Source organism: Passer montanus, unplaced genomic scaffold (assembly GCF_014805655.1).
Source record: "Passer montanus isolate IOZ18808 unplaced genomic scaffold, ASM1480565v1 scaffold38, whole genome shotgun sequence".
Lineage (NCBI taxonomy): Eukaryota > Metazoa > Chordata > Aves > Passeriformes > Passeridae > Passer > Passer montanus.
The window spans coordinates 6,318,067-6,342,005 of record NW_024368596.1 but is presented as its reverse complement, the minus strand read 5'-3'; the positions used below and the strand labels follow the sequence as shown (position 1 = coordinate 6,342,005).

The window sequence follows — 23,939 nt, the reverse complement described above, 5'->3', positions numbered from 1 at the left end:
ACCTCCCAGAACAGGTGGTGCTGCAAGCAAGGGAGAAGCAGCAGTGGGGACAGGCCTTCAGGGTGATGATGGTCTTCTGGAAAGAGCTCATCCTGCAGCTCACTGCAGAGCTTGAGGAATGGTACAGCCCTGTGGGAAATTGCCTTAAGGCAGAGAAATTTATTGCCATCTGTCATCCAAAGTGCTGCAGTTGAGCTGTTTGGTAAATTGGATGTCAGACCTACTGTCCTAAAGAGACACACTGTCCTTTTGAGACTGTTTCCCCCAACTCTGTACTGATTTGGGTGTTGCACCAAGAGTTGTGTTTCAGACAGTGGTGAGACTCATCTGCTTGTTCCTTGGCTGAAAAAAATATCCCCTAAATGGGATAATTCCTAATGGTTTGTCGTAGACTGAGAGCTGACGTGTCTAACTGAAGGAAGCATCCACAGTGCATTTCTCTTTAGAAATTCCTATTTACTTTCTGCCGTAAGGATTGGTGTTCTTGTTCCCAAAACCAGAAAAGGCTGGGATAGTGTTGCAGCAACATTGTTGCTTTGGACTTCCCCTTGCTTCATTTTTCTCTCCCTTCTAAGCTTACTCAATAGTTTTGCAGGATGCTTGGAATTTTTTGGAGTATACAAGCAATTTGTTAGCAGATTTAGTGATTTTTGTAAAAAGCCAGAGAGAACAATTTTTTTTGATACTTGTAATAAAGTGTCAGAATATTTTCAGAAGAAAGCTTTTGTTTGCTAACCATATTTCCAGTAGGGAGGAGCTGCAATGGCAATAACGTAATCCAGATTTTTTTTTTTAAGTATCTGTGGTTCTACATTCGTTTATATTCATGCTGATGAGACCACAAACATGGTAAGGTCACAGGAGGATTTTCTGGCCTGCATGATGTTTGTGAATAAGAGTTCCTAACTCTTAGGAATGGAAGTTGCAGGAGTCTTCCCATTTTCTGTTAACTCTCCTGGTAAGGGGGAGGGAAGGAGGGGCTGTAGTTGATGGCATGGATTTGCAGGTGTTTTACTGCTAGGAGAGATTTTACTAATGTTAGTAGAGAAGAGACCAAGGAGGTGTGGAAGTGTAATGATGTAAATCAAACTAAATAATCTGACAACCCCTCATACAGCTCAGTTGTAATCCCTCATGGAAGTGGCCCACTGGAGTGAGCACCATGGTAATTTGACCCTCAGCTCTGATTCAGTGTCTTGAGCTTCAGTCTGTGTCTGTCCATCAAAACACTGAAACATGTTCTGAAGTTTGTGCACACAGCTTTGGGATGTAGGACATTAAGTAAAACCTTCTGTGCATGTAGACCAAGGTTAGGTAAGCTGTGGTTCTTCAGGTGTGTGTGTTCTAGAAAAAGTCAGGTGCTGCCCTGCACTGCCACTGTCTCATGATACGCTCAGGATCTCTTGGTCCTGGAACCAAAGGGCTGCTAGTCTGGCCTTGATGTGAGGCAATTAGCTCTTGTTTGTCAAGTGGAGATGTGGGAAGAGTCCCACTGCTCTATCAGCATCACTCATACCCCTGCAGACCACAGTCTCATGCTGTTGTTAATGATTTATGAGATTGTTCTCTGCTTATAAATGTTGCAGCATCTTGTGGAGCACAAAAAATGCATGTGCACCATGTTAACATTTTGCTATGTGGGTGGCTGAGAGCGGACTTTAAACCAGTATTTAAAGCTATGGCATGGTGTCCAAACCCTCTGAGATTAACAAATAATTCCAAACTAGGTCTGTCTCTCTTGGCCTCCCCTTCCCCCTCTGAAAGGGCAGCAATCACTTAAGAATTAACATGTAGCAGTGTGACTTTTCTTTCACAATCAGGCTTTTGCTATACCATTTCCATCAATTTTGGCTTCCACTTTATTCAGCTGTGCACCAGACAACTCTTTTGTTATGTGCCAATTAACCCAGCTTGATAAATAGTGATTATGCATAATTCATAAAGAATAATATTCTTCTTGTTTCCTGTAAATAAGGCACTGGCTTAGCTGAGGGTACTGGTCTGTGAAATACTGTCAGATGTGATCATGAAGGTCCAGGAGGCTGATGGCAAGAAAAAAAATCTGAGGGCTCAGAGAGATAGAAATAATATCAACACAAATAGATGGGAGGATGGTTTGGAAGGGCAGTTGGGATGTTGCTAAATATCACTATTTCTGTAGTTTGCACTTTCAGTGTGATTAATCTTTTGGTTCTAGTCCAGCTTTCACTGAATTCCATGTGAACTTCTCCAGTGGTACTGGTGGGTATTTTATTGGACCCCTAAGGAGCATCTTCAAATAATTCCCTGGCTCCTGAAGCCAGTTTCCACAGACATCCTGTTTCTGCTTCTGCATTAATGGATCTGAAGCCTCTCAGACTGATCAGCTGACAGCAGTGGAACACAAGGGTGAGAATTGCATAGCCCATGAACTTTGAGTAGAATGGGGGAGGAGACACAGAAATATGAAATCCAGTCCAGTGGTCCAAGATGTACTTACAGTGACAGTTCTTGCTGGAATACCATTGCAGAGCCTCCAGGAAAGTGTGAGGGACTGTTGCTTTGGGTAAGCTGGGCTGTCTGTCAGCCAGCACCATGCTCTGCAAACGTAGAGCCAACTGGAAACCCTCCAGAGCTGGAGGCTGCTTGCACAGCTGCTGTCTTGGCATTTGCTTCCCCGTTCTCCTTGAACAACCTTAATCATGACCTTCACCTCCTGGTGAATTTTACCCAGCTCAGTGCTTCAGGTGTGTTGGCCACTTTGCCTCTTCTCTCATCCTCTGTAATATATCCCCACAGGCCTATAAGTGGCACCACCTCAGCAGACTCAGCTCATCTTTCATCACACTGCCAGAGCCTTGTTTTGATTTATTGCCTCTCACCACAGTGGCCCAGAATGAAGTCAACTTCTGAAATCACTTAGGAAAGGATCTGCTGAACAAGCATACATTTAATAAAATGCCTTTGCCTTTTTACTTCCTCCACACTGAGATGTTCCAGTGATATAAGAAATCCCTTCAGAGTACTGGGGTGCTGGAGATTGCAGCTGCTGATTCACGGCATTGCCTTCAGCTGCTGCTCTTTGATTCAGCCCTACGTTCTGCCTAACATCCCCAGCTACAAAATGCTGCCCTTTTCTGATGGGTATGATTTATTTTATTTTTTTCTTCATACCAAAAAGCTCTTGCTTTCCCTTAGCCTATTGTTTAAAGTGTTAAGATGGATCATCTCTGAAGAAGGTAACAATAGTGAAGTGGGTACTCCCTGGTCTACCCCATCTTGTCAAATTCATGTTAAAAACACTTTTTTGAACATGTCTTTTTGTTCCAAGGCAGAGTGCTTAATGGCTTGTGGAACTCTTATTACTTTGAATATATTTACAGAAACATTTGTGTAACTGTGTTTAATAACATGCATATTCTAATAGGATATATTGCCTGCTTGTAAATAAATGGCTGCTAAATTTTTTTGTGTGTTATAACTGGACAATTTTTGAAAGAATGGGGGTTTTCATATATTCCTCCCACCAACATTTTTAGAAAAATTGCTTTGGAAAATAAGAGATACAATTACAATCTAAAGTGATCAGAGCAAGCAGGCATGACATACCATATTAAATTAAAAGCATTTCAAATGGTGCAACAGATGGAAACAAGTTATTTCACTTGAGTGAGTGTTACATATTTGTGTTGCATGCACGCTGTCCGTGCTTCTGCAGAGATTAGTCACGAAGCAGGAGCTGGATATTGGATGTGAGGAACGCAAATGATCGTTGTTTGCTGTGAATATATTTAGACTCTCCTGCAGAAAGCTTTGACAGGTCCTCTGGCTCCCTCACACAGGTGTTAGCTCATCTCCCATGGTTCATGGAGAAAGGAGTGTGTGGTTATGTGTATAGGATTGGCTGAAGCGTTTGTGAAGGTCAGAGCTCAGTGAACTGCTTTACATCCACTCATTAAGTTCCTAACACTCTCTGAACCCGAGGAACGCCTCTGCCATAAATCTTAAGCATGCAGGATGGTGGAGCTGCAATCAGGAGCAGAGTGTTGGCATTGCACATGCTGCTGCTGTTGGCAAGGCATTGATTATCCTGGAGCAGCTGAGCAGAAACCTCTCTTCAGCAGGGTATGAAAGGCAGATACCAATGCCTTTCCATGTCTCTCCAGCAGTGAGTTTGACTATCTACAAAGAGAAGCCTCTTGTGCTTCTCCTGCAAGCATCTACTTTGGTGTCAAGATCACCATAGGCAGAAAGCCGAAGAGGTCACAAAGAACAAAAATCCACAGCATTTAAATTTGACTTCTACAACAGTGTTACAAAGTCTTCTTTCTAAAAGCTCTTTAAACTGTGTGGTATGTTTTTAATAGCTTTCCTTTAAAATAAATGCTTCTTGTGAGCAGCCTGTGGGGATGGTGGGATCAGGATGAAAAGTGTTCTGTTAACAGTAGAAGATTGTGAATTACCAGGATGGGTTTAAGAATAGAAAGCTTGGTGGTCTGAGAGCTTGAACTCCCATCTTGTAAAGACACAAGCAGGATAATGTAGTATTCTGATCAGCATGTACCTAAGTATAGTCCTTAAGTACCTAACACGTTTTTAAAATCATCTTCAAAAAAATCAGTTGCTTTTTATGGCTGATATATCTGCTCTCACCTACTGTGATCCATTTTAAACTTAAACCCCTGTTTTATTTCTTTCAAACGCGAATGGTTTATACTTCAAAATGAATCATGATTATCTGACTCACAGCCTTTCAAAAGGAATGTTCTAATAGTACTCATAATCAATGGTATATTTTTTAAAAATCCGTGTGTAACAGGGATGCCAGAAAAACAAAATCCTTTCATATTTTGGTCCTGAGAAGAGTCTGACACTTCCTGAAAACTGGTGGATTGACTCCTGGGTTTCTTCCACCATCAGAAATGTGTCACAACAAATTCATGTACATTGTTAAGGTTTTATTTGACCACAGTCATATATATAAAAGCCAAAATGTGTGAAGTTTAATGAGTCAAGTATGTCATAAGCAATTTGGCACACTGAAAGAAACCAAGGTTGTGGCAATGGGTGTGTACAGCACTCAGCACCAAGGAACTGTATTTGTGATTGGGGTTCCAAAGTCATCTTGAAAAGCAGATAAGAAATAAAAACTTCTTTAACAGTGTGTGATGGAGTTAGGAAATGGTGACCAAAGTAATCTTGAACAGGATCAGATCAGAGAGTGTTCAAGGCTGCTTGGATCTGAACATGTGTTTAGAATTGCTGTCCAGTAAATGGTTTGTAAAATATGAAAGGCATAAGGATTAATCCATTCATTTACTATTTAATAATATCCCCCTCCTGCTGCCAGAACATGCTGGTTTTATTTTATTTGCTCTACTAAAATAAAATGCAAACTGAAGTGTGTATATTTGGAGAAGACATTAGATAGAAGAAAGCAAGCTGAGTAGTTCTTTGTAAAAAGAAGTAGACAAAACATTGCAATTTCATCATTGAGAAAATTGATGCCATAACTGAAGTAACAGGAGTAAATTATGGTTTTGTTTTGTGCTCTGCTGTGAGGTTTTGGGTTGGGCTTTTTTGTTTTCAGGGGATATTTTTTTGTTTGTGAGGGCATATCTTTTTCTAGGTAAGATGAGAAGTCATGTTATAGCCAGTATCTCAGGAAGATTTGTATCCAATTTCAAGTTGTAGCTTCCTTGGTTCCCTCCTGCCCCCAGGAATTTTCACTGGTAACTGTTCCAGGAATAGCTGCTTTCAGAAATGCATCTTTTCTCACCTGAATTAAACAATATTTTCTTCATGACAGAATTCAGTCTTAATTAAAATGTAAAAGATGGTTTTATTGGCTATAGGTAAATGCAGTTCACTTAATTTTACATTTTTAATATGATGGGCTTGTCTTTAAAGGCAGCTCTCAAGTCTGATTGCCTGGAGCCCCCTGAAAGAAGCTCATTCTGCATTCAGGGGCACTGCTGTGCTGATCTCCTCAGGGCTCAAGGTAGAGAGAATTGTTGCTTTTCATTCTGTGTATTGAAATGAAAGCAAAAGAAAGTAGTAGAGGCATTGTCTGTCTCTCTAAGAGAAAGTCTGTGTTCTTACTGTAAGAGGTAATGTTAATGGTAACCCTTGCTTTATTACAAGGAGGTCAGGCTGGAGCCCTAGAAAATGGCAACTGCTCTGAGTTAGGCTGCGTATTATTCCTTTGTAAAGTAGTCCCATTAGTCTGTTGGCTGAAGCTGGCAGTGAGAGTTGTCTGGAATCCAAGACAATTGGCAGAAGGAAGTGGAGGCAATAAAATTATTTCACAGCTGAGGAAAACCCAGAACACAAAACAAAGGGAGCAGTTTGAGCAGCACACGGTAATGTCAGCTGGACAGAGCTCCTACCGTGCCTGCCCTCCCATGAGCTGGGGGAGTATTGCTGAGACAGGCTGACAGTGCCCTGTGACACAGGGTGACTTTGTCAGACCTACTCTCTAGGAAACTGATATGGACAAAGGGGAAATTACTTGCTCATAAAACAAGTAATGAAGGAGGAATAGTGTCTGAGGTATTGTAGCCTCCAACCCCTGACTCCAAAACTACCGGGCTGTTGCATCCAGGGCCAAAATGCACTGGATGTCACATCTGGGAGAATCCTGCTGACTTTTACAATCCAGTAAAAAATGGTATCATCCAGTGGAAAAGCATGTATTAAATTCCACCAGTAACATATCCCTTTTGTTAGCTTTATATATCTCCTCTTTAAACAAACAAAATCCAAACCTGTTTGTAAATGTTCCTAGTAGCGCTTCAGTTGTTTATAGTAAGAACTGGAAGGAAAAAAAAAAGGTGTCAGAAGTTTTGACTTTAGCTTCTAGGCAATAGACAGTAGAAATGTCAGGTCTTATACAACCTTGTTGTGTCAGGAATACTCACAGTCACTAAAACATAGAAAAACTAAATACCATTAGAAAGCAAAAATAAATTTTAAAAATACATAAATCATCTAATAACTTGTGTGAAGTGGGACATCTTTTGAGATTCTGGCCTGCAGCCTTCTTGGGATCTGAGTGAAAAAAAAACCAAACAAACAAACTTATCTGGTTAATCTTAGCAAGTTTCTGTGGTGGGCCTGATTTGACTGGAGGAAGGATGGAAATGAAAGTAAAACAGACATCTGGGTTCATTGGGTTACACTGATGCCTAGGATAGCTCAGCTGCTATTCAGTGTGGAAACTAAGATTTCTATTTGGCTTCAGTAGTTGCATTTTGGTCAGTTGGTTTTGGGGTTTGAGTTTTTTAGGGCTTGGTTTTGGTTTTTTGCTTGGTTGGTTTAGTTTAGTTTTTTTGGTTTGGGGTTTTTTGGTGTGGTGGTGGGGTTTTTTTGGATTTTTTTTTTTAAAGTAAATTCTGCTTACGACTGTTATCACTCTGCCTCTGAGCATTTTCCTTCCTTGGCAGGAAACACCAGTCTGTCATGACCTGAAAGTTTCTTATCTTCTCTTGACGTGTTTGAGAATTCACAGACTTCTGTCATACCATCACTTTCTCTCCTGGACACAATGACACGTGGCAGCTCACTGTGAGAATAAGTCCAGCATTAAATCTCCATTAATTAATACTCACCTTGCACCCAATGCCAAAATAATGGTTTATCATGATCTCCCATTGGAAAACTGCTGCTCAGGACCTCTCCCTCATCTGTAGATATTGAAACTTTTTCAGATCAGGTTATAAAGCAACTTGGTTATGTGCTGTCCTTGGAAACAGATGTGCATCCACATAATTACGAGCAGATTCATAGCTCAGCAAAAAAACCTGCTTTTTTTCTTGAGGAATGAAGTTGAACTAGGACTTATCCAAATAATCTCTTTAACAGCCAAAGTCTGTGTTTGACCATCTGTATTTTTCAAATAGGGAAAAAACCCCAATAAATCAACTGTGATTAATTAAGGAAAAATACCAAAATTCTTACTCAAACATGAAGGTTGTTCTGATTGTCAGTAGAAAGTAGCTTGTAAAAAGAGCTTAAGGCTAAGGTTTAGTTAGTCTTTTTAAATCTTTTCTTGTGGCTCAGTGATGTTAGAATAATAGTGTAATTAAAATGAATGTAATTACACATTTGTTTTTTGGAAAACAAGCACAAATACGACTCTGGGTTCATGGATATTCTATAGATTTGTCTGATCGCAGAGGAGATTAGGTCACAAACTGTGTGGAAGACCTAATGCTACAAAATTTTAACAAAACTGTGAGTCAAAAACTGCAAATTAACATGGAGGACTGAGATAATTGGCCTTTTAGCTTTTCCTTATAAAAACTAAGATTTATTTGCCTTTTAAATAGGCTGGTAAAACTAAGTTGGCATCCTACAGTGCATGCAGTATAGATAGTCAGGAATAATAAACTATTAAGACACTCCATCAAAGGGTTAATCTTTCAAATCTGCTGTGACTGCAAACCTGACCCAGAAGAAATAAGAGTGGGTAGGTAGTTGAATTTGTTAGAATATATTTTTGGTGATCCTCCAAAATCAGGAGGAAAAATAATTACAAGTACTCTGAGGACCAAATCCGAGCTCTCGCCTCCATGCGAGCAGCAGCTCCATGTTGGCTCCAGGGTGTTACTTGGAGAAGGTCCTGCTTCGTCAGGGTGTTCACAGGCTGGTTTTTTTTCTTAGATTCTTCACCAATTGATGATGGGCACTTTGCATAAAAGAGCACAATCTGGTGTGAAAATAAAGTTTAACTCAGTTGAGTCACAGTTCAGAAGTATTCCTCAGTCTTACACCTGATAAGAGATGATGGGTGAATCCAGGACTATTTGAAAAACTTGCGGTTTTTAGGATCAGGAGATCTTTGAGAATGTTGGTTTACATTGCAAGAAGGGATGATTCCTTGGTTTTCTCTGCAGTTCAGAATCTACATAAAAACTGTGCCTTTAATATATACATGAAAGAAGCTTGATCGGTGTATGTGAGGACACTCACTCCATTAATCCCACTTCACTGATTATTCCTATGGAATTAGATGGTTTAGACACCATTTCAATGATCTGGAGACTAATGTAATTTTTGTTTTTCCCTTTTTTTATCTGTAAGTTAATGCTTTTTATTTGTTACTTCAGCAGATAATTTTTTATGGTAGCTTTTCTGCTTTATATCCTGCTGGTATGTAGTTTAACAAAATGCCTTTTTAAACAGTGTATTTAATTCCTCAGTCATGCCTCTGGGAATAAATTCTTACTGTATTATAACTTCTTTTATATCTTTTCTTTGGTTGATACCTCTGCAAACTTTCCTTTCAGAAATTACCACCTCTTATTTCCTTTCTGTGTCTCACCAGCTGCTATTTGCTGCTGGTCATGTCCTGTTACAGTGGCTTAAATACTTAAAGAAATTCTTTAACAGCGGCTCTAGTTCTTGCATCTAGAGCTTCAGGAAGAAAATCAAATTTTCACACCTGACTGCTGATTTTAGATGTTCTCCATGACGCTGTGTCAATGAGCTGATATTGTGGAGAATCCTTTTTAAAATTACTCTTACAGTTTTTAGTGATCATGAATGGTAGTATTTATGGTGGAAAATGTGATGGTATTTCAGAAGTAGCAATGCTGTACATTTCTGTGTAGAAGTCATGTCTTCCTTACTGGGAATTACTTGGTTTTTTACGAAGTTAAATATGCAGTGTTTTTGCAGAAGTGTTTAATGGATGTCTTGGTTTAGAGACAAGTTTTAGGAGAAAAAACACTGAAATTAATGTTTCCTCTTAAGAGAAGGGAGTTTGCCAATGAGAGAAATTAATACCAATGGGTGAAAGTGAAAAAAACCCAAACTGTTTATTAAACCAGAAAAGGGTACACACAAGGCACAGAAAAGGATTGAATAAATGCTGGAAATTGAAATTTCCAAACCTTAACCCCCACCCCTGCCAGGCCTGTGTGGCCAGGGGGCAGAGATGGCAGCTGTCCCCTTTGTGTCAGGGAAGGGGAGGCACAGGAGCTCACGCAGCCACTCAGGCAGAATAGATGGGAACCTTTCTGGTGTTGGTCTCCTCCTCATAGCAGGCAAAGCTGGTTGGTTTTGGTGTCCTTTCCTTTGCTGGTTGGTCCCTCCTGAGGCTGGGCTGTCTGGCACAGCCCACACAGGCTCCCAGCATTGGAAGGGGGAAAAAAAGAAAAAAAAACAAGCCAAAACATTTCAAGGGTGAGGAAAAAAAAAACCACCCCAAAACAAACAAAAAAACCACCCCTCCACAACCAAAAAAACTGAAGGATCTCTGCTGGAGTCCAGAGAAAAAGGTGGGGAAAGAAAAAAATGAAGCTTCTTGCCTAAGCAAGCAAAACTAATCCAACAAAGGAGCAATGTAATGTCCCTGTCCACGGTGTGCAGAGCACACTCTGTGAAGAGTTCCAACAGAGCCTTCACCTGGGGTTCCCAGGCTCCAGCCCCACCCTCTGGTTCATATTAAATCTATAGCAGCCATTTCTGGAGGCTTAGGGAATTAGAGGATTAGGGAATAGAGTATCACCATAAAATCACCCCAATACAATGGGGCTGGTTGTAAATTTTTGTTAAATCCAGTTCTTGACAAGTGTAATTGTTAATGAATGAACATTTTTCTGGGAAGCCTTTTTTTCATTACAAATGGGCCATGCTCATCCCTGTTCAGCAGTGGTATGATTAGAAGTGCTGCTGTGCTGTATTGTATTGCAGTTGTACTGTCTTTTTATAATCCAGAGCCCCAGCACCTCACAGAGCAGGCTCCCTCTCTATCTGTGATGCAGACTCCCTCCAAGGAAAGAACCCAGGTCACAAGAACTTTGTGCTTTTCCTACAGAGCTGAACAACAAAGAAATTCTTTTTCCTGCAATGCCATGAAGCTGGCCATGTTTACAAATCGAAGTATTTTCACTTTTGTCCAAAATGGTCATTGTTCAATCTCTATAAAGGATGGGAAATAATGACGTATTTTCCCAGATAAGTTCATGTGGAAAAAAATCATCTTTGTCTGCATTTTGAGTTTTTTCTGGTGCAAGATGAGTTCCTCAGGACAGCAGAATGGTTAATGATTAAGAGCCTTCAGCTTAAGGGATATCAGCTTTAGTCCCATGAAGCAACAATATGTGCTCCTCATTTGTGTTGTCATATAATAAGTCACAGACTTTATTACTCTGAAAGATTTTAACACTCTGTTAAGAAGCCACCATAATTCCTTACTGAAAAAGACCACACAGAGATTTTAGAGTTGTGGACGATAAAGGAATAAAACATTCTGATTTCTTTGAATCAGATCTAAATCAATTTTAGATGCCAGGAAAAAATACCCCTTAACATTCTGACTTTAAGGCAGGCCTGACATTTGTCATGTAGCTCCTCACAGAGTTCTCAAGGTGCTACTCAAGGAAGGAAAGTTATTTACAGACAGGTAATGTAATCCCATGTTTATTTTTGAAGAATAAAGAAGGATTAGTGGATTGTAGCAACACAGGACAAAGCACAACAAAAATTAAATGTGTTCAGGCCAGTTTAAGTGCTACAAAGTTGGTACAATCGTTACTACTCTGAAATTAGTATATATTATTTCATTAATTCACTCCATCAACTGCATCATACAGAATAATTTCAGGAATGGTTGGAGGGCTTACCTCAAATATACTTTGAAAGTTTGACTGTATTCATATATATCAGATTTTAACACCCTTGTCTGTCTTTCTTAGTCTGTTCACAGTTTTCCAGAGGAGTTTATGCCATCTTTGGATTCTATGACCAGATGTCCATGAACACCCTGACGTCGTTCTGTGGAGCCCTTCACACGTCCTTCATCACCCCGAGCTTCCCGACGGATGCAGATGTGCAGTTCGTCATCCAGATGCGGCCAGCCTTGAAAGGAGCCATCTTGAGCCTCTTGACTTACTATAAGTGGGAAAAGTTTGTGTACCTCTATGACACAGAACGGGGTAAGCACTGTCATTTTGACTGATTTTCTGTTTCATAGCTTGCTCTAAGTACTGCCAGCATCAGTACGTGCAGCCCAGTTTTCTTTGGGATGTAGGTAGAACGTTCTGATGGTCCTAGAAAACAAGTTTGTTCTGGAGGAGCTAAAATGAATGGATAAATGACAAGGAGGCATCTTCATGTTACTGATAACTTTTAAGGGGATTGTCTGAGAAGAGTGTTAGCAGAGTAAGTATTCAGTTGGCATGCCTGGTTTCCACGGAACTGCAGACTCCACACTTGCCAGGGTGTTTGAGTCCTTGCAAAATAAATAAGGTCAACACTGTGAAAAAGGCTGATAAGCAGGACCTTCCACTGTGCATGACATTGCAAATCCCACGCCACTTTGCATAAATGCACATTTCTCCTGTCACTGGACAAAGGCAATCCATGCTAACACACACTCTGGAGATGTCTAAGCATTAGTAATGGTCTAAGCATATATTGTGTAAAATCTCTGCAGGAGCCCAGAGAAAAAGGTGGGGAAAGAAAAAAATGACGTTTCTTGCTTAAGTAAGCAAATACTGATCCAACAACAGGAACAATGTAACTCGGCTGTGCTGGGCTGGAGAAAAGATGCTCTAGATAGCTCATATTCCAGAGACAAATTGACGTACACACCAAGAATGACCAGAGTTATGTTTAACTAAGTGGAAATGTATTAAAACCAGGGTGTTCATACTTAAGCAAATTGTTAACTACTAATAAGCAGAAAATGTAGCAAAAATATGTCTAGCAAAATCTGTCAAAAGAGAACTAGACATCAGAAACCATTTTCTGTGAGGAATCTTTCAGCTGCCACCTGTTCTGAGTGTGTTGAATTTGTTGAATTTCCTGTTACAGATTTCACCTGGGTTGCATTTTTATATCAAATAGATGTGCCAGTGCCCTTCTTACCAGCTTTATGATTTTCAACTTCAAGAAATTTTTCAGATCAAAGGGATCTCAATAGAGACAAAGAAGCTTAAATTCTGTTCCTGGCTCCCATGACAATATTTCCTTAGGCTACTGCATATTGTTAAGGATCAAGTCTTCAGTGGGTGTGCTTTTCATGCTGAAGAATAGTAGCATCACCCAAATAAGAACACAACTGAAACCTAAAAAATAATGTATTGAAAAAGTAATTTTCAGTCTGATTTAGGTGAATGCCAAGCATTTCAAATTTTGAGTGATTTGGAGGTGTTAACTATTTCTAGCACTGAAAAACCCTAGCTTTGAGATTAAGTAGGAAAATATGGAGAAGTTGAGAATGCCATTACTTCTGAAATCTTGTAAAATCATTATCCATAAATCTGTTTTTCTAGTTTAGTCCACTTTCAAATGAAAGCTCCTGTGAATAAGCAGTTGGTCTGAGTAAGAAAGGCTTATTTGATGTGGCCAAATGCAATGAACTTACAGTATGTGATGAAGTAAAATGCCTTTAGTTCCAGGACTGATGAAACTTACCATGATTAAGGCTAATAAATTTGCTTCAGGAAGAGTTTCACCAGTCATTCAAGAAATTTGGCACTTTAGACTGGAAAAATCATCCAAAGCAATAACAGTTTCACTAGAACTTGTCTAGATGACATAACTGCCAGACTAAGTGAGATAATAACAGGAGTCAGGAGGAGGGAAGACTTGCAACCTCACACTTGCATTTATTTGCAGTTCTCAGTGTGTACAATCTTTAGGTGGACACAGTCTGAGCTTATTATGATGGCTAATCCCTTTGGAACATTTTTCTCATAATCTTACAGTGACTAACCAAAATCTTGTTGTGACCTCCTGCATCTCACAATGGTGTTAGGCCAGCCCTGTGTTATGTCAGAGTGACAAATCTGAGTGAGATGACAGTGAAGGTCACTGTAGGGTTGTAAAATATAACACAGGGCAAGATAAAGGACAGCTGTGTCTTTAGCATGGAAGAAGCATCAGTACATATAGGCAGCTTGATGATGGGCTTTAAGTTGTTTGGGATAAACTTATATTTGGCCATTTTATCTGTTCTTCCTAGTTGCTGCTGTTTGGTAACATACCTATTATTTGCAAAGATGGGAAAAAATGAACAGTTTATTAGCCTCACTTACTGCTATTTTAGTTTACTTCATAGAAACTTGGTACCCATCCTATCAAGAGTTTTAATTCTTCTAGTATTATAATAAATTAGGAAGTTTACTATAGGAGAGATGCAGGGCAATTAGGTACTGAGAAATGGAGGTTAGATTCCTTTGAGGAGTGGTAATCATGTGGGACCTGAAACATGTGGCAGTTCCAGTAAGCTCACCAGTTTCTTGTGATGGGCCTTCAAATGCCTAAATAATCCCCAAAAGTTTGGACAGCAATAATGGGGAATGACTTCTTGTGTCAGGTAGTGAATAGAGTGTACATGTTCTTTTGCTAAGAAATGCAAACACTAGAGCTGTCCCAACTTTTAATAATTCCTGTCTTAGATACTGAACGGCTTTGGGGCACAAACAATGTGGAGAGAATGTGTTGAGCAGTTAGTTGTCAGTTCCTGAGATAAACTATCATTTAAATAGAGCATTTGTAGGAATATTATAAACTCACTGAGAACCTGAGAAATCACTAAATATCAGACTATTCTTTCTTATGTTCAATATTATTTATGAGCTGAACTGATGTTGTAAGTAGTTTTGCCATATTCAGCTGAAGTGAAGCACCACCATGTATGAAGCATTGCATGTACTGCTAATACCACAGCATGTTACACATGCCATACAAAACTGAGTAAAGCTTCTTGTGGTTTATTGAACTCTTTTGGTTTAAGCTTAGGAAAATGCAGCTTTGTAGAATTGTTTTCTTTTTGTTCTTTGCCATCAAGTTGTGTAATTGTATGGTTTCCTCCTCAGTGATATTATGTACAATACTGTGGTGTTTGGCTCCTGCAGTGAAGACCAAAGATAAATCTCAAACAACAGAATAAAATTAAGATGTATAATTACATAGATAGGTGGTGAAGCTTTTAATCAGTTGAGTGTGTACATTGTGTATACTTATATTCTTAAGTATAAAATAATTTCTGCTGCTGTGAAATGACTGCAGATTGTGCTCTCAAATGTATATTTATGTGAAGGTGTAAAATTCAGTTTCTTGAAAACTGCTAAAGCACAGGAAAAAAAAAGGTGAGATTCATTAATTTCACCTGCAAGAAGTATGTCTTATTGTTAATTTCATTTGATAAACTTATTCTTCTTTGAAGAAACAGAAATCTAAGAAAAATACCAAATTACATGTCTCCTCTAGTACCACCAGGAAACCCAAAACATGCTTTGCAGAGTGCAATGATGCTTTAGGAAATGGCTGCTTAGGGAAGAAAGGACAGTAAGTGGTGTGTAGAAGAAACAATCATACGTTCACTCCATGCCACATGCTTTTAGTTCATGTGAAAGGGAAAGGCAGGGTTGATTTCTGTTTGTGTTAACTCACATCAGTAAGTTGACACTGTTGGTTGCTGTGATGCGTGCAAAATATCTGATTAATTGTATGGTGCTAACTGCCTCAGTAGGCTTCTCTGCAGCAGGACTAAGACTAATTAAGATTATGTCAGGATGAGATGAGGTGAGGCTATGTACAGAAAGCTATTAAGAATTCAGGTAGCACTTTTCAGGAAAGTCACCTTTTGTATCTCATGCTGAGGATTGTGTTTCATCAAAACCCTCAGGTTTACTTTTAGTCTTTAGCTCTGTCTCTTCTCTTGCTTTACTTTAAATCAGATGTTGTTCCACTGAATTCAGTGAACTGAAGTAACACAGGTGTGAATGTGTGCAGAGGTAAACTTGTGGGTTTCATAATCATCTTATTGTTGCTTGAGAGTGTGAAATACTTCTTAATTATAAAAATGATATGGTGAACTGTAATACTGAAGCTTTTGTTTATTTAAATTTTCATAATGTTAAGTAACATTTTGGTTTATTTTTGCCAGAGAAACACAGTTTTGTACAGATTGTTTGCTTTCCATCTGTCAATGTAACACAGATGTTTTTTCCTGAGTTATTTTAATTTGTCATACCTACTCTGCACAAAGACACATATTTCTGTCAGGCAGATCATTTAAACAAAACCACACCAAGTGATTTCTGTGATTTGCATCAAGTCTTCAGGTCATAGGAGTCATTACAATACAGGAAAGTGGCCAACTGTGTTTGTGTAATGCCTTCCTACTCAGTGGCAGCTCAGTCTGGACAGAGGTATAGAGACATCACAGGTTTTTTGTGGCGTTGTAACCAAACCCCTCACTAAATCTGAAGTTCTTCTGTCATTTGGTTTTGATTTAGTACATCAGTAGATATCTAGCAAGACCTAAAGTAATGGAAAAAAAGCCTTAATAAATATGGTTATTGTTGCATAATTTTTTTTTTCAAGCAGTGGCTAGATGAAGGCTGAGGCAGGGAAGTGTTAATCTAATGCCCCAGGTTGTTTGGCTAAGGAGAGTTGAAAATGTTTGCTTTAAAAGCAATTACATCTTTAATCCTTGCTGCTACCAAAAGACAAACATTTGACTTGAATGTAATGGATAGGTAAGGATACAGAAGGCCTCAAAATATAGGTTCAGAAAATATGACCAGTCCTATTTCTTCTAAATATAAAACTTCCTGGTGCTCTGTTGCATAAAGAAATGCCAGGTGAAAAGCATTGGGAGAAAAAAAACAGGTACAACTGGAAGCTTTTCAATGATCATGTGCAAGGCATCAAATTGCCTTAAAATGGGTTCAGCACAAGGCAATGAGGTCTGATTCCCTGCTTCTGCTGAAGACAAAGAACAACTCTGTTGAGTTCTGCTTTTGCAGAATGAGGTTAGTTATCTATTGCTATCAAAGGACAAGACACTTCTGTACTGCTTTCCCTGGGGAATGGGAGATTGGAGCTGATAAAAGTGGTATGTAGAACCAGGCTCATTATAGCTTCCACAAAATTAAGGTGATGGGTTTTTATTTTTTTAATTAAGTAAGAGTTGCATTGAAAGGTACTCATATGTAGAATGTAACTTTTTTTTTTTTGGTCAAAACGTGGGGTAGGATTAATTTTTTTGGAATCTAAAAGGACTGTGCTTTAGTACTTGGTAAATTCCTAGAGATTTTAGAATTTTGGGTTCTGGTGGACCAACTCTCCCCTGAAAACAACAATGAAGAATGTAAACAGAGAGTGACTGACCCCTGTTTATAAGCACCTTCCATGAGCAGAGAAGTGCAAAAGAGCTCCTCCTTCTACATAGCTTGTTTCTTAGAATTTTGTCTTTCTGTGTGTCAGGAAGTTTTATTATAAAGATCATTCTTCAATGAAGGGGAAAATAAAAATTGTGGTAGTAGCTACACCAGCATTAGTAAACCCTGAATTCAGTACCTGCTGTTCAGTCAAATGTCAAAAGAATTGGTGGCTGAGCTGTTCATTAACATGTTTATTCTTCAGAGCAGGGGAGTTATCCCACTAGCTGAAAAACATCTCTGAATCCCTTACATAAAGAAAAAAGGAATTAACAGTGGCTTACAGTTTTCTCAGAATTAAACATGGATTTGGTCCATTTTAAAATTATAATTCTTGTTTGCTAGTATGTTTATACCTGCTTAATTCTTCTCAGTTGTGCCTGTGAGGTTGATGCATTGAATTTTGCTTATACTTTCAAAAGTATGAAAGGTTTTAATATTTTGACATTTTCTTCTGTAAGTATCAGTCTGTGGTGAAGAATAAAGCAACATATAAAGCTTGTTTGGGAGCCTATAAAATAAAACTGACCTATAAAAAAGTGACCACAAAACGGAGAGTTACTACAAACTTTGATTCTTCTGAGTTTTTTGGCTCTTTGCAGGAGTGTTTTGGTGAGCAGTCCAGGATCATGGGAATGACATGGGGACTGTACCAATTGCTGGCATTTAGGTAGCGATGTAGATAAGCTGTCTCACTCTCCTTTCTCACTTTATATAGTGTAGGGAGTCAAATCCTGCCAAGACCTCCCATGTCACAGGACGAGGTGTCACAGGTCTCTACATTTTAAGACTTACGTGCCCCAGTAACTGCCATGCAGAAGTTTTCTTCTAGGTCAAAATGTGGCATCTTTTGCATGGCTTTCCTTGAAAGGATGTAGTTTCAGGTTTTCATGCTCTGCTACAACAGGGAACACCCACAGTGTAAAGATCCTTATGATAAAATATCCATTATTTAGATTTAAAGAACAGTCATACTCAATGTACTTGCATGCAAAAGGAAAATGATCTTTCTTTCACTATCAGTCTTTTGGGCATGAGTGATTTTACCATCTTCTAATACCTAGAATTTATATTTATATAGGGTTTAAAGTCGCAGATACTGCTTAGAGATGTTTGTATAAAATAAAAGTAATTTAACCTCACAAGGAGGCAAACCTTGACATACTTATTTAGGGCACATTGTTTCATTGCTTTCAACAGTATAATGTATGAACCAAAGCTCTATTCAGGAAACAAGCCAGGACCTTAATTGAGATATTTCAGGATTATTTTACTGTTTGATTTTACTGCCTAAATATGTTCAGGAATAATCTGAGTCTGAACAGTTAAATCTAGCTTTTGATGATCGCTTTCCATTTATTTCTTTGGAAATCTCTGAAGTCTCATACCAACTCCTTTTATCTTGGTCTCTGTGGTACACAGATATAGAAAAAGCCCTTTCACTGATCCTTGCCCAAACAAACATTGAGACCCTGAGTGGGAGAATGGATGTTGGCCGGTTTTTAGGTGGACTGAGAGCCTTAAGCTTTTTCTCCTGATCTTTGCCATTAGCTGCTATTTGTTTAGCTTATCCCTGGTAATCACTTAAACCGTTTTACTAGCTTAGGAACAAGAGGAATGGATCAACTTTGAAAGTCATCCAGCACGAGATGTATCATGCTGGCAAGATGCAGCTTAAGACCAACAGCAGAGAGTTCATGGGGGTATTCTGTATGGCAGCTTTGTGCCTCTTTACAGCAGTTGTGTACACACAGTGGGCTCAGTTTGGTGTTGAGATGCCCGGGCTCCATGCCTGAGCATCCCTTGAAGCTGTTGGAACATACACCATTGTCAGCAGTGTTTTCCAACAAGAGGGTAACTGCATATGTACAATATATTTGTGTCTTGCTCCATGGAGCCGTGGAGAGCAAGGGAGTGTGTCAGCCCATTCATAAAGGGTATTGCAGTATCCTCATATCCACATTCACCCTGAGTGTGAATCCAGTTGTGTCTGAGCAAGTGTCAGAGTCTGTCTTGACCTTATGTGAAATCAGGTCATAAACCTGAGGCAGAACATTCTGGATACAGAGAAGGAATGGGCAGGTTTAGGATAAATGATGTCTGGGAGTCTAAAGTAGGATGTGTCCATCCTTGTTTTACTAATGAAAGCAACCAGAATCCTCAGGATCATGAGCTGAGTCCCTGAATATCTTTTGTAGTAAACAGGAAAACCAGCAACTTTGCTACTCACCAATGCCTTGCAGAGATAAGTCTGCAAATTATTGTATTTATAAACTGAGTTGGGTAAATGCATGCCTTTAAATATTTAATCTTTTTCATAAATATGCATGTTTTTTCAACTTTTGGTAGAGCCGTAACATTTAATTTTTTTCATTGTGTGCACAAGTAATTTAAGTGGCAGATGCTTTTGTTCTCAGTTTATTTTATGTCTGCAACAACGAGGCTTAAATGGTCAGAATCTCACTTTCCCAGATTTCCTGAAACAAAGCCAAAGTTTCAACTGTTTCCAAGTGGAGGTGGAGCGGGGAGGGGCTGGAAAGATACATGTGAAGCATTGTTGGCCCTTTTGCTCTGTGGCAAAGGCAAGGACTTGACACTAAGCCAAGCCTTGGAGGGGATGGAGAGCCTTTGCTTGGAACCAGAGGAGACGAGGTGGAATTTGTGGATCCTGGGAAGGAGATAGGACTTTTTAGACTAGGGAGGAAGTCTGTAAAAAAGAAAACCTGCACGCAAAAGACTGAGAGTAAATTTTTATCAAACCTATTTGTTTAGTGCATCTCACCCAACAGATCTAGGAGTGTCTGAAAGTTATTTTTCTTGATTTCATTATTTTACATCTCTATATGCAGCACAGCTTTAAAAGTCTGGAAGTCTTTGGTGTCTTTAGCATATGGATGCTCCAAGAAAGGCAGACTGGCTTCACCTGGGAGCTTGGGCTGATTCTGTCCATGGAAGTAAAGGGTCTTGCTGACTTAAAATCTGCATAAGGCAGCTGGTACTCTCAGTGGGGCTGAAGAAAGCAGCACTATGTAATGCAAAATCAAGATGAAGCAATTTTCAAGTATGTATCAAGAAGAGATGTGTAACATTGCATTAGTATGTGAACTTGACTACTTCAGTGGAGCAGCATGTTCTGGTTATCACAAGTTTTCCAAAGGAAGGACATTTTGACACCTCGCTCCTTAGTGCACTTGGGGTGGCAGTTATTTGGTATGTTAGTATTCTTACAAGTTTGCAAATGTCATCACCTTTCTCTGGGTCTTGACTGTTTGCTCTTCCTGTGCATCTTTCTTCACCCAGAAATTAGTCTTTCATAGCCTGAGTAGACAACTGCTGCTGGTGGCCTGTGGTATTTACAGAAGAAGGGGTGTTTCTTACTAACAACAAGGGAACAGGTTCCCAACATACCTGGGAGAGACTACACCCTTCTTTGAGCTTGTTGTGGTGGTGAGAAGATGATTTTCAGCCCAAAAGAAAGCAAATGAACCATTCACTGGGTGAAGAACTTCTGTGGAGTGAGCAGAAGCTGTTGTAGCTTAATAGAATGACTGTAATAGTTGGAAGTAGTAAAAAACACCAAACACAAAGGCGATTTTTCCAGTGCTTGAGAAATACATGAGTAAAATGGAGTATCTCAACGAGTTAGTAAATCAAAGCTTCTCCTTTCATAGAGTGTCCTCAGATGCTCCAAAATAGCTTCTCAGATGAGCAATGATATGCATTTTCTTTTCTCACTGCTAAAAGGGAGACTTCATATGCAGTTTGAATTTCTTTTGATACAGAACTATACCATGCTGGGTGAATGGTGTGTAAGAATTTAGCTTTGTTAAAGCCTTTGTGCTTTTGAAGCAGTTTTTATTTGATGGTCTCAAAAAGCAATGAGAGAATGTTGTATGCAAGGGGTTCCAGTCCCACTTTTCAGATGGAAGATTTGATGTACTGATCAGCAGGTTAACAACCTGGTCTTTATCTGCTTACGTGTATGGAAATACCTTTGAGTGGAAAGCACTGTGAGCTTTGACTTAAGAGAGGTTCAGAATGTCGTGCTGGAAGTCAATGGCTATGGTTACTAATGAAAAGCAGTTTTTTATGCTCCTGCACAAGAATTCCTTAAATTTTACCATTAATTTCCATTTCCACCTGGAAAAATACTTGAGCCTGTGAAGAACATCATAATGGATTAGTTAGAAGTTTTGTATTTACGGTAGTTGTTTAAAGATGCTTGCCATGGAGTTTATATGAATTAATCCATTGGTTATGTCTTAGTACTCTCCTTCATCTATGACACTTGGCCAATTTACATTTTTTCAGGCATCAGAGAATTTACCAAAGTAGTTTGACCACATGCCTTTTCCTTTCCAGAAAATATCAGCTGTTTTAGTAAGCATGAAAATTACTTGAGTGCTTTGTAGAAGGAGAATAAATGTGAATGCATTTGTGACAAACCCACTCAGCTAGCAGGTAAAATGACCTCATATTGTATTTAGGTTAAGGAGTTTTTAAAGGTTTTTTTTCTCCAGCAGAGATAGATTTTTCTCTGGTTTCTCTTGAGACATTTAATATCACACCTCCTTTTTCTTTCTTTTTTTTTTTTATTTCCCTTCTTGCAATTCAGATTAGGACAGCACTGTGAGCCAGCATTTTAGGAGGTATATAAGATATGCTAGTACAGTGGGATGAAAAATAGCTCCATAAAGTGATTAAGTATTAATCTCTAAAGAAAAAAAGTTAAAATTTCCTGACATGAATTTTATACTCGGTAACAAGTAATTATTCATTTCTTCAACTCTAGATGCATAGCTTTTCCTGGCCACCTCTTGCTTTGATTCATGATGCAAAGAATCATTGGGAGGGAAAGGTGACCTGAGGTTTTATTCCTCCTCAGCCTGAACTCATCGTGTTCACAGGCTGTTGCTTTGCACTTATAAGTATTTCTGACTTACCTTGGTTGTCAGCAGCCCAAGGAAACAAATCAGCAGTCAATGATTTGCACAGCTTAGCAGCATTATTCAGGGTCCCTCTTCAGTTTGTTAAACTGAACAGAGTTGTCATCTCTTACAGCAGCAAAGTATCCCCTTTAATGCTGAAGTGCTTCTCCTTCAGTACTTAGGGCCAGGTTCCCCATGCCCCACTCCACGATGCAGGTTAGCCCTGCAGTGTGGATTTGCACGTGGAGTACATCTGTGTTCCTTCCAGGGATGGGATAGAGCCTGAGTAAGGTGCTTTTGCCAAGGTGGTGGCTTGGTGAGCAGTGTGGGCTGGTGGGACACACCTGAGAGTGAAGCATTTCAGAAGGCAGAGCTGTGGCTGCTGGAGCACTCTCGGGTCTGTGCCGTGCCCCAGCACGGTGCCTGGTGCTGGAGCTGAGAGAGGCTGGGAGCACACAAAGCTGTGCTGGACGTACCAGCAGCAGCCTGCAAAGGTTAGCACATACAAGAAGTGGCTGGTAAGGTTTCTTAGGAGCTTCTGAGGTGTTGTTTGCTTAGAGGATATTTTTGTCAATGCTGATGGTAATAATTACATGCAGTCAATTGTCAGGGCTGTGCACATATTAGGTGTAAGAGGACTGCTGTTATTTGCATAAAATGCTAATGTCTTTATAACATTTCTTCTGTTGTTTATGAAGTTATGAGTTATTTCTCTACTCTAAATTCATGTTCAGAAGAGCAGTAATTCATTTTTGGTAACTCACATTTTGATTATCTACCTAACTGTACTTGAGAACAGGTTATAAAGGAGCAGGACCACTCTGCACAGTGCATTGAACCCTCCTGCCCAGGGCCTCATCCACATCCAATTTCCTTTGTTCACTTGTGGCATTTTTTAATCAGCACTTATGTGTTGTCAGTATTCAACTGGGACTTCTTTCCCCTTTGCAAAGTAAGAGACTTCTGGCTGTTCTGTCTTAGCCTAATGAAAGGCTGTTCAGTGAAAAGCCCTTTTGCTCCTTTCCTGTTCTTGTGGCATGGCGTACAAAGCAGTCTAAACACAGTGGCTCTGAGCTGTTCTTCAGCTGTCTAGGTCTCATAGTCATAGTTAAGAGGACTTTTCTAGAGAAGAAAATGTATGAAAGTGGTCATTAAATATTTTCTGAGGGTACCTTAGAATATTTTAGACACTCTGAAACCATTAAATAGTTATGTCAAATAATGCAGACATCTTCAGGTGTCTTTTTTAGCAAAAAGTGTTTCATGCTGGTCACTCTGAGGACATAATACTGTAATTTTTGTAGCTATATATGGCTTTGTAAATTCATCCTGTGATCTCCTTGGTGATATAAAAATAATGTTGTAGTCTCCGAATTAACATGGGAAAGGATTTCTTAAAACCCTTGGGTGTCTTTAATTTAAGTGGAGTATTTAATACAGAAGTATGTGTGGTTCTAACAGATGAATGCGTCAAAAAAACTAAAATGTTGGATGGAGGTATAATATAAACAGTATTTTTACTCTATTGAATGTAATTTTCAGTCACGTTATGTCCTGCTGAGCCACCTAAAATATTTCAAAGAATCTGTACTCGTCGCTCATTTTTATGAAATTCCAGAGTCATATACTACATTGACCTCAGTCTATGTGCATTAATTCATCAAAAATTTAATTTGATGAGTTTAAGTCAGAACTGCAGTATGAAATCCTTTCAGTGCAATCTATTTATTTTGCCAGCATTATAAATACATAACACCATTGTAGACTGGATTCTGTCATGATCTGCTGCTACAACTGAAGATACTGTAAGTGTGTTTCTAGATCAAAGAGTGCTATTTGCTGCAATCTT

The 23,939-nt window shown here is 39.2% G+C and overlaps 1 protein-coding gene across 5 annotated transcripts in view; it reads left to right on the top strand.

Moving 5' to 3' along the window:
- GRIA3 (glutamate ionotropic receptor AMPA type subunit 3) overlaps window positions 1-23,939 on the top strand; it is a 143,325-nt gene that overhangs the window by 21,761 nt on the left and 97,625 nt on the right. For all 5 annotated transcript variants that reach the window (XR_005628440.1, XM_039717351.1, XM_039717350.1 and 2 more), the window contains one exon: window positions 11,682-11,921. Coding sequence is in view for 4 of the 5 variants with exons in the window: in XM_039717351.1 (XP_039573285.1) it covers window positions 11,682-11,921 (240 nt within the window). In the remaining variant the exon portion in view is untranslated. The remainder of the gene's footprint in view (window positions 1-11,681; window positions 11,922-23,939) is intronic.